The 11178-nt window shown below is 39.8% G+C and overlaps 1 protein-coding gene across 3 annotated transcripts; it reads left to right on the top strand.

Annotated features, from left to right (window-relative positions):
- The first annotated feature begins 44 nt into the window (after positions 1–44).
- PDCD6 (programmed cell death 6) lies at positions 45–10202 on the top strand. Of its 3 annotated transcripts, none has more exons than XM_027740647.2 (6): positions 45–185; positions 3180–3241; positions 6284–6328; positions 7327–7479; positions 8161–8270; positions 9660–10202. In XM_027740647.2, the coding sequence occupies exons 1-6, from the start codon at positions 100–102 to the stop codon at positions 9756–9758; spliced, it is 555 nt and encodes a 184-aa protein (XP_027596448.1). In that variant the 5' UTR covers positions 45–99; the 3' UTR covers positions 9759–10202. The 3 variants fall into 3 exon arrangements, with proteins under 3 accessions (XP_027596448.1, XP_027596438.1, XP_027596456.1); XM_027740637.2 differs by having other exon boundaries at positions 48–185; positions 7327–7485; XM_027740655.2 differs by lacking the exon at positions 45–185 and adding an exon at positions 2992–3089 and having other exon boundaries at positions 7327–7485.
- Positions 10203–11178: the final 976 nt, after the last annotated feature.

The following is an 11178-nucleotide window of genomic DNA, read 5'->3' as shown; positions in this document are numbered from 1 at the left end:
CCCGGCGGGAAGAGCTCGGGATTCCCCGGGGCGGGGCGGGGCTCGTGCCGTCACCGCCGCGCTGCGTCACGGGCGGCCCGTGGCGGAAGCGCGAGGGCGATGGCGGCGGGGTACCAGCACCGGCCCAACGGCGGCGGCGGCGCCCCCCTGCCCGACCCCACCTTCCTGTGGAACGTCTTCCAGAGGTGAGACCGCCGAGACAGCCCCCCGGGCGGGGACGGGGGCTGCCGGGGGAAGGAGCGGACGCTGGGAGGTGCCCGGAAGCTGCTGCGGGAATCCGGCCGCCGGCCCCGGGCATCCAGCGGTAAACGCCGCGGTGGTGTCCCTGTGGGGGGAACCTCGGGGGGAGATGTAAGAAAGGGGTGAGGAGGAATAAGTGCGGCTGAGTTTTAGCGCAAGGGGGAAGGGGATTGATGGGGGCGAGAAGGTAACCTTGAAAACACTGAAGTAATTGTTGACCCGAGGATCCAGAAAGGATTAAGTCTGGAGGATCAGTGCGGCAATACAGGAAGGCTCGTAAAAAGGAATCTGATAAACGCTTAGTGGAAGACTTTAAAGCTATCGACAAAGTGATAGCTTTAGGGCGAGAGGCCGTGGTCTTAAGCTGCGCCAGGGGAGGTTTAGATTGGACATTAGAAGGAATTTCTTCACAGAAAGGGTGATTAGATATTGGGATGTCAGTATGGTCAGATGTATTGGGCGGAGTCACCGTCCCTGTAGGTGTTCAAGGGAAGACTGGACGTGGCACTTAGCGCCATGGTGTAGTTCACATGGTAGCGTTCGGTCAGAGGTTGGACTCGATGATCTCGGAGATCTTTTCCAACCTAATTGATTCTGTGATTCTGTGAAATATTCTCTTGAATTCACCTGGAGCAGAGAGACCTGCAAGGGAGTTAGCAAGCCTGTGTTAAACAAACACACTGTCGAGATTGTAGCAGTAAAGAAGCCAAAGGAGATTTCACGCTTGTGTCATGTCGAGGAAACCAGGGAGGTGCCCTACGTTGGATTCGTTTTTATGGGAGATGAGTCAAGACAGATCCTGTGACACTAGTGGCAACAAGAAGAGATTAAGTCGTAGACAAACAGAAGTTGCTAAAACTGGCTAATATTTACTCAGTGACTCAGGAATGTGGCAGCTTACCTACCCAGCCTTCTGTAAAACTTCATCTGAGCACTCGGAGGGGGCAGGCATGAGGCCATTTCTTTTTTTAAAGGGTCCAGAAAGAAACAGATCAACAATCTGACTTCTGCACCAGGAAAATGAGTAGAAACCATCCTAAATGTTGTAGTTAGTCAGACTTAATGTAGGGGTTGCATGGCTTTTGTTGAAAGTATTCCTGTGTGGAAGACCACTGTATAAATCCTGGAATATGTTAGATAAGAATCGGGTATGGATATGATGGCTAGAATTCATATAATGGTGCAATTAATATAATTTGTATACTTTCCAAAAAGACTCTCAACAGTATCAAAGGCCTTTCAAGGAATCCAGTAAATGTAGAATGAATGCGAAGGTCCTTTGGTGGGTGGAAAACTGACTGAAGAGTGTGTGATCATCTGCCACACTGACAGATGGAACTGTTCTGGGATCTTCATTCACTTCGTTCAGGAGCAACTGGGGGAAAACAGAGTAGATTTTAGGAAGCATAGATTAGATATTAGGAAGAAATTCTTCACTGTGAGAGTGGTGAGGCACTGAAACAGTTTACTCAGAGAAGCTGTGGATGCCCCATCCCTGACAGTGTTCAAGGCCAGGCTGGATGGAGCTCTGAGCAACCTGGTCTAGTGGAAGGTGTCCCTGCCCATGGCAGGGGTGTGGATCTAGATGATCTTTAAGGTCCCTTCCAACCCAAACTGCTCTATGATTCTATGAAAAGAGGGTGAATGGTCAGATGAGGTTTGCTGATTCCTGCAGTAGGTGAGGCCTATGAAGCCTTGCAGGAGCACCTTACAGTCCTGCCTGAATGGGTCCTATCAGCCTGTCATGGCCAGATTGTGATCACTGTATGACAGGTGAAATCCAGAGTAGGTACCTGATGTCCGTGAGGAAAAACCCATTTTAACTTTACATCATTTTATTTATAAAATGAATGTGCTGACTGATGATGCTCAGGAGCAGGATAAGTAGGTCACAACGCAGTTTCATTAAAATATCAGCTTAGCACTTAGTAGGAGCTCATAAAAGGTAAAAAATGTTCTGAATACTGAGAAAAGAAATAGAGAATAAAAAAGGGGAATATATTTTTGTTGTTGTAATCTTTGCAACTTATGCTTGCAATTTCCATATTGCATGTGGCTTACATAATTTTTGAGATGGGGAGGGAAGCAATAGAATGAAATGAAAATGTTTAGAAAAAGACAAGAAGGACCAAAGGGAAAAAAATCAGCTTCTGCGAAGAGGGATCAGCTGAGCAGGACTCTGCTTCGAAATGGTAGGAATGAGAGAAAATAAAAACTGTCAGTCCAAGGGGGACGTCTTTGTATGGAATGAAATCCCCACCACTTTCAGATACCCTTCTAAAGAAGGCACTATCCTGCTTTATTTGGGCAGAAATTACTTAGTTCATGAATTTTGACATAGAACTAGATTCTCCAAGGCTGTGAAGACTCAATGGAAGCTGGAACCTGCCTGTGCTTTCTCCTTTTTGAACGCCTTCGAGAAGGCTCAAGGCTCTGCAGCTGATTGAGTCTTTCAGTACTTTGGTCACATTAGTGACTCTCTCCATTGCCAAGATTTTACTGAGGGAACCTGGGTGCCAAACCTGTCGCTCCAGTTTGGGAAACAAACAGCTTACTACTGTGACATTAAGCATTTTGTGGATTTAACTAGCATGGTGTGCTCTGCAGTTCTCTTAAATGAATAAAAATACTTTCTTGTGCAGAGTATATCCAAACTGTTTTATTGTCAGTGTGTGTTTCTCTGTGTGTCTCTTCACTCATAAGTCAATCTTGCAGTTTTCTTTGTAGCTTTTATCTTGTTCCAGAATGTCTCCTCAGTCTGAATGAAGGGTTAAATTTGCAGTAACTGTGAATGGTTGACCAAGTTAAGTGCAATTAGTGACTTTTCAGGAAAAGGTTAATCTTATCTGGTGAGTAAGAACCAGAATGTTCAAGTCTTCTGTGAGTGGAACCTGTTAAATTCAGCTATTTAAAGCTTACCCTCTTTTTTTTTTCCCCAGAGTTGATAAAGACAGGAGTGGAATTATATCTGATAATGAACTTCAGCAGGCATTATCCAATGGTAAGTATGTAAATGAGCCGTGAGGTAGTTCATTGTAAACTTAATGTTAAATTTCTTGTGAGACAGGTCACTTGATGCCATCATTCTTTGAACTGAGGGATGTTCTTACCACTGATTAATACTATTTCATCTACAGCAAAAGGCTGGGGAGGCGAAGAAAAAAAAAACAGTCCTCCTGATTTTTTTGTTTTAAACTGAGTATCTATTGTAAATGTTACTGATTGGTATTTTGGGGAATGAAGGCATCCACATCCCTTTTTTTTTTCCTCCATCTCTGCTTCCTGGAAATCATAACCAGTTATTTATATATTCCTCACTCATCACTACTGAACCTTTGCTTTTTAACCAGGATCAGTGTATAACCTGGACAAAGATTATCTGTTTACAGCCAGGCTTTTTACTGCACATAAAATCTTTTCATACAGTATGGTGCAGGAATTGAAGATAGGAATTCTTTTTTTCTTCCCCAAATGAGGCATATTTGAGGTTTTTTCCTAATAGAGTAGAAAGGTGCACTCTAGATCTAGTACTAAAACGTTCTAGTAGTCTGTCTGTTCCCTGTATTAATGCTAAAGAGTCACTAGGGTACTGTCAAATAACTCATGGAAACAAAATTAAAAATGAACTTTTTTTTCCAGTAGCCTATTTTTACTTTCCTCTCATGACTCAGTGTGGGTAGGGTTGTACTTTGTGGGTTTGTTTCCACTTAGGAATCTGAAAAATGGCATATTGAGGTTGTTTATGCACCTTTGAGTTTGTATCAAGTTCTTCTCCCAAGGTTTAATTCCTTTATCCTTCCTGTGCTTTGTGACTTGACAAAGGTTTAAACTGATTTGAGCTGCAGTGCACACAGGCTGAAAGGCCCCTTGTTGTCAGTAATTGCCTGACTTAAAATAAATTTGGATGGCTCTATTTAGTAAAACTGCACTCTAGTAACTGAACTGGATTTACTAGAATATTCATTTAATAATGTGTCTGAAAAATTAAAAGCAATGTATTGTGCCTGCCAAACCCGATCCATAACTAAAATACTATTTTGAATAAAAGCTAAGTTAAATTGATTAAGTCACCATTTTCACTTAAATTACAGTGCTGTTTAGAACTGTGGGAACCTGGCTTTACCTGCCATTTTAAACTTCATATAGTTTAAATATCTTCTCATCTGATTAAATTTAAGGGTAATAGGCAGTGATGACTATCTGAACTCTTTTCTTTCCTTATTTGCAGTGCAGATTAGCAGTTGCAGTGCTTTGCAGTTATGAAAAATGCCTGCCAAGTATTAGACAAAATATTTACAGAGCTGTAAGCTTCCTTCATTCCAAGAGATTCTAGATCTTGTACACCAAAGTCACTAAAAATTCACTATATTCTTTTCAAAACATATCCCCTAGTGGATGGTTGTGCATAGCTGTCCTGCAATCTTAACATGGGCTAAAAGAATGTTATGTGTTTATTTCTAAAACATTTTAAAAAGTCTGCATAGTGCTCATTAAAATTTGAAGCTCAGTGTGGTTTTGACATTTTGACATTTTCAACATGTCAAGTTTAAGCAAATAACAGTATGCTTATGTGGGAGGGAGTGATCATCACATTGTATAGCTGTTTCCACAATAAAATCCTATGCTTCCTTCTTGTTTTCTTCTGTGCTGCTGTGTGAATTAATAGAGTCAGGAAAGGAGGCAGGAACAGTCTTTCACTGTTGGAATAGGCTGAAATCAGTACAGTTCTTCAGCTCTGGAGTTGCTTAGATTTCACTCTGTGGCATCTATATGAGTCTCTTGAATATTTCAACATGAAATAAGTTAACTTATTTCACTTTTTTTCACTGTATTTTCACTTTTTCCTTATTCTGTTCAGAGTTAAGTGCTGGCACCCTATTAATAATTCCATTATTTTTTATTTTTGTCAGGAGACATACAACTCTAAGGTATTGATGTTCTCTGTCTAAAATACTGCTTAAGCATTTTCAGAGCCATCTTTTCTCTTTCTCTGCTTATGTTTCTGTTTATGTGCAAATAGTCATACGTCCTGCCTACACTACAGGGTTCTCCCCCATTGCTGCACCTATAGACTTACACCACTGCAGCTTGATCCAGCAAAGCTCAGTACCAATGCAGCCCTCCTCTTAGGTACCTGTGGCAGCTACTGCATCACTGCCAACACCTCTGCAGCGCCTCTCCTCTCACTGATTCCTTTACTCCTTGTCTCACTGATCCTTTGTAGTCCCTGCACATAACTGCAATTAATTTAATATCTGCTGCTTCATCCTCCTGGTTCTCTCACAGGCTCTAGAGAAATGGTGGTGAAATTCTAGATGAGGCACAATATTTCTCTTAATTTAAAGCTTAATGCTTCTTAGCACTCGGGAACGCTCTCAACCAAGTGGAAACTATTCCACTCTGAATACTCAAAGTACAAAGCTCCTCTTCAAATGATTACTGCTCAGGCAGCAACATTTCTTGTTCTGAAAATACTAATTTAAAACATTTAAACTAATGTCTAATTGATCTAGCAGTGGAGGTGGGATAATTCTAAATTGCACTGTGTGGTTATGCCATTTTAGAAACCACTTTATTTCTGTCAGAAACTAAGTGCCCTGGAGCAGTCCTGTAAAACAGGAAATGAGCGGATGGGTTTTCACTGAGGAACAGATATGAGACCTTGATTGAGTTGTAACTTATAACTCTTTTGCTCCCGTAGTAGAAAATGAGCTACTTCAGTTTTGATCTTGCCTTCTATCCAATACTTCCTGACAGCCTGGGATGAAAAAATCCTTCTTAGACCTTCCAGCATTTGTTAGGGTTTTTTTGTTGCAGACTGAAAAATGTTGGTTTCTGTGTAGTACTCGTAAAGCATTGGTCTGAAGTCATCTCTGAATGGTCAAGAACATAATTACTTAAAAGCAGCCTTATTTTGAATACACCAGCTCCATGTCATCTAGCTCTGAATTCACTTCTTGTAACTGAATTTTTTGTTTGGTTTGTTGCATTTTTTTTAAATGTTGCTTAGTATTGAGTAACTAAGTAATTCTTTCTGTTTCAGGCACGTGGACTCCATTTAATCCAGCAACAGTCAGGTCAATTCTTGGTAAGTGTAGTTGTGTGATGTGAAATACTGAAGATACTGTTTTGTGATCATTCAGATGATTGAAAATGCTATCAATTGCTGCACTGTTTTTTTTTTCCTCAGAGTGTCCAGCAGTAGTAAGTTGAGTTCAAATATTTTCCCTTCTGATGAATACAGGGATGCCCTTTTTGTGCACACATGCGCACTTGTCGAAGTAGCCTGAGAAAATTTACTGACAAACTGAATAGATACTGAATGTAATTTATGCATGGGGAAATTGTCATATTAAATATTCTAAAAAGATATTATAAAGATATTATATAGCCTGTCTTTGTAAGTAGTTTTTCCTGTCTTGCATTTTAATTCGGTGTTTCACTCCAGAAATACCAAACACAAGCTTTAAAATGTTTGAATTCTCTTAGGTGTCCTAAAATAATTGCCAGTAATGTGGAAGGTGATGGTTGTAGAATAGAAGGTTAAAAATTCAAGCACAATAATTCTTTTCTATCACACAGTTCATAAATCCAAGGACTAAATTTTTTGCTTTGTTTTCAATAAGTATTCACCTCTGAATTCCATTGCTGTGTGACATGCTTTTTGTATAAAGATGACAGTATCAGTAAGTCAAATGCAGGTGAATATTCCAGCACTAGACTTAAGACTTTTTAATGTGTCCTTAGAAAAGAACAACCCACCCCTCTGCCCATTTTAATTGATCACTGGATGATCAATCAAGCCCTCAATATTTTCAAACTGAAAATGAAAACCCAGGAAAAATAAACTTTCTGCAGTTCATTCTGGTCATCTTTCATCTTCCTTTATCTTTCTCCTTCACTGGATGACTACTTGCTTTTTCTTGGCAGAACTTTCCAAAATATCACTTGTATTTTAGCAATTTCTTTTCTGTCTTCAGTGCTCTCCACAAAGTGCTTTTGCTGTTTTCTTAAAATACTGGCAAAATCCTTGCTGAGGAGTAGTATGACTAAGGTTTTATATGGGTTTCTTATTTTTTATTTCAGGGATGTTTGACAGAGAAAACAAAGGTGGTGTGAACTTCAATGAATTCACGGGAGTCTGGAAGTACATCACAGACTGGCAGAACGTCTTTCGAACGTATGACAGAGACAATTCTGGAATGATTGACAAAAATGAACTAAAGCAGGCACTAACAGGTTTTGGTAATTCATTTGTAATTACAGTTTTTATGATTGGGTTATGCCATCAAATGAGCTTCTTATTGTTAGGGCTTTACTGCTCTGACAAATGTGACTAAAAATGAGGCAGGTGAAGGGCAGCTACCTTTTTAGGTGTAAGGTTCCTTTTAATGATGTCCATGCCACAAGCACATTTTCTTTTTTAAAGCTGTTTCCTTTAATTAAAAAAAAAGAAAACATCCCACACATGTACTGACACATCCAGTTCCAGCCTCCTCTCTCTGCTCTGAGTTCATTACCAGTGCTTCAGGCAAATGTCTGAACTTCCAAGGTACTTGATACAGCTTGCCACTTTTTAAAACAAAGCCAGCTGTCTATGCTACAAGAGCATTCTGGTGGCAAAAGAACTTCCATTCCAGTGACTTCACTTGTAAAGACTTGAGCTGCAGCCCTAAACCGTTCCCTCAACCAACTAGTCACCTTAATCAGTAATTATATTTAGTGTGACTCTGGGTATAATTATTATTAAGCATGGTTTTTATTGCATGCCTTTTTATAACAGATATTTAGGAAAAAAAAATCCGTTTTAACTCCTCACTGTTTTCTCATTTAGTGACACACGCCTGTTGAACAGCCTTGTTCTTTCTGTAGAAGGACTGTGGTATTTGAAACCTTTTAAAGCATTTCTCTTTTTCCAAGGTTACCGACTGTCTGATCAATTCTACGATATCCTTATTCGGAAATTTGACAGACAAGGAAGAGGACAAGTTGCTTTTGATGACTTTATTCAGTGCTGTGTTGTTTTACAGGTAAGAAATGAGATGGGCTTTAATGCCAATTAAAAAAAAAATTACCTTTTCTTAAGCTTTTATGGTTCTCACTTTAACAGTGGATCTAGAATAAACAAATGGTTTATTTATAATAAACCATTTGAACTAAGTATACGAGAGGAGCTAGAAACATCTTCGTATATTGGTCTTCATTACTTATCCATTTGCATCACAAGTAAATTTGATAAAATTGGGAGGGGCAAAAAAATGTAAAATAGTCTCCATGTTTTAAAAGGAAAACACGTAACACTATCTCCATTAGTTTAATACACACACTTCTTCTGGAGCTTGAGTGTCAAAAGTGGAGTGTTCTTGTCCCATGGTGCCCATAATTCTCATAATCTGATTTACAACTTTTTTGTGTATCTCTGTGTTTAAGGCTCTGATTAAAGGAGTTTGACCTAGTAGCTGAATTACTCAGTCTTTCATCACAGCAGTACCTTCAGGGACAACGGTAGTAAAAGACATTTCAAACAAACAAACAAAACCCAACAAAAACCTTTGAGAGAGAGTACTGTAGGTTTGCAGGTGTATTTCTTTGTTTAGAAATCAGTCACTGGGTGATTCCTCACCTCATTGCTTAAGGTTTCTCAAAGCTTACTGACTTTTCTGAAAGGTGTGTAAGATTTGTGGAAAAGTTGGGAAACTGTAGGAGTTTTAGTAGAATAGGAAAAAGTCTGCTGCTCTTTCTGCTGGCCATCACTGCAAGAATATCTTAAGATATTTTTTGATATGCAAACGTGAAGGGAAAGCAGTACCCTGTAAAAGTAGTATCCCTGTTATTTGCACTCAGGTGTCTTGTGTCTTGTTCTTCTCCTTTTAGCTTTATGTCTGTAACTGTAAGTCTGCTGAAACATCAGTTGCCTTGATACTCAAGGCAATTATAATTAGTTATAAACTTGAACTCTAGTAAAAAGGGCTTTGAAATGGAGTTTCATTCAGCTGATATTACTGAAACCATGCTGGTAGTTATTCTGGTCCACTGTGTGTACTGCCTGGCATCTCTGGGGTTATACAGAGACAGCTCAGATACCAGTGACACACGAAGCATATTTGCCTAGAAGGTGAGAAATGCACAAGGATTTTGGATTCTGTTTCCAGATGACTCTCAAATGTACCATTGTTTTTCCCCTCACTTTAAAGCCAGTTATAAAAAGCTGTCTGGTCTATAAGGAAGTGCCTAAAGATAGGTGTTGTATCATTATTGGCAAAGAGCTATCTTTATACAGACAAGACTGTAAAATGGCTACAGAAGGGATGAACAGAAAGGGTTTCACAGAGCTGTAGAAGCCAGGTGGCAGGGGGAATACCTGGCAGCCTGAACCTTCCCAACAAACAAAAATGTATACTTTTTTCCCTCCTCCTCAGAGGCTGACTGATGTGTTCCGACGATACGATACTGATCAAGATGGCTGGATCCAGGTGTCCTATGAGCAGTATCTTTCCATGGTCTTCAGCATTGTATGACACTGATAACTAGGAATTGCACACTGGCATTACACAGACTGGAGTTGCCAAATCATCCTGTACTGAATATGATTATCAATGTATTATAATGGATGTAACTTCGCGTTCTTAAATTTTGTATGTTGGTCATCACCTTCAGAATCTGTACTTGAGTTGGTTTTTATTTTGCATTATTGTATGATATGACCATCTCTGCTTACTGTAGTACAGAAAGCACAGAATCTAGATTTAACTGGTGCGATGTCAAACTTAACCTATTTCACATATCCTGCATGGGAAAAATGACTCTTTAGAAATGCCAAATTAAAATAATGCTTGTTAGTTTATAAAAGAGTTGGAAGTCAGAAGTTGCACAACATGTTTTGCATGTGCCTTACTTTTATAAGAGTTTAATGTATTAATTTTTAATACAGAATTTAAAATTAAGTAAAAATATTAAATCAACTTTTGTAGTCTGTTTCACTCTTGTACAGCTTTAAGGGGGTGGTGGCATTATTTCTGTTTCAGAGATGTCTCCCACTTGGATGGCTTGTTTTTCTTGTCTTTTATTTTCTAGCTGCCTCCTTTTTTCAGGGTATCCTTGGGTGAGCTTCAAATACAACTTCTTCACACCTGTGTCCATTATTGCATCTTCCTTGATAAGTTCCGCACAAAAATGAACTCTGACTACTCTGAATGTGTTCCCTCTGCTTAGTCATCTCGTTTAACATCAGCGCTCTTCCATTTTGTGCTGAAGCACTTATTTGAAGTGGCCTTGAATTGACAGTCAGACACAGTCATAGGGTTACCCTACATCTCACCATTTACAGCTGATGAGAGAGACAGTGGAAAAACTGAAGCAAAACATTTAATGACTGTGTCATACACCCTCTCTGGCAGTAACTCTGCAAGCAACTTGGAGGAAGCAAGAGAAGTTAACAAAAAAAGTCAAGGTTACAATGTTATTTCCAGGTGACCCTGAGATTAGCTCAGTTGGTTAAAGCATCTTTGGCCCTTGTGGGTCCCTTCCAACTCAGAATATTCTGTGACTCTGTGTCTTAGCCAAGATAGAGTGTCTAATGTCAGGGTGAAGACAGCAAAGTGGCAACTGTGCAGTTGTCAAACATCTGTCGTGCAGAGAAGCTGCTACTAGTTGTCAGGTGATAATCAATCAGACCCTTAGTGACAGTTCAGCAATGCTCTGAACACTCTTCTGGTGTGAAATATCTGGGACCAAGACCAATGGTCTCCATAGCATAAGCCCACCAAAATAAGGAATTCTCCCAAAGCACTTAGGGCATTGTCACCCAAAGGCCGATGGCTTTTTGGGTGAAGAGAGGGAGCAAGAATAATGGCCAATGTCAGAAACTACCTCACCCAACAGCCTTGAATGAACTGTGAAAGTTACTTTAAGAAGATAAAGGAGAAAGACTTCCACCAG

The sequence above is a fragment of the Pipra filicauda genome, unplaced genomic scaffold (genome assembly GCF_003945595.2).
Source record: "Pipra filicauda isolate LSUMZ 115617 unplaced genomic scaffold, ASM394559v2 scaffold56_size3634133_pilon, whole genome shotgun sequence".
Lineage (NCBI taxonomy): Eukaryota > Metazoa > Chordata > Aves > Passeriformes > Pipridae > Pipra > Pipra filicauda.
Note: the sequence above shows the minus strand (reverse complement) of the source record. Positions and strands in the feature narration are given on the sequence as shown.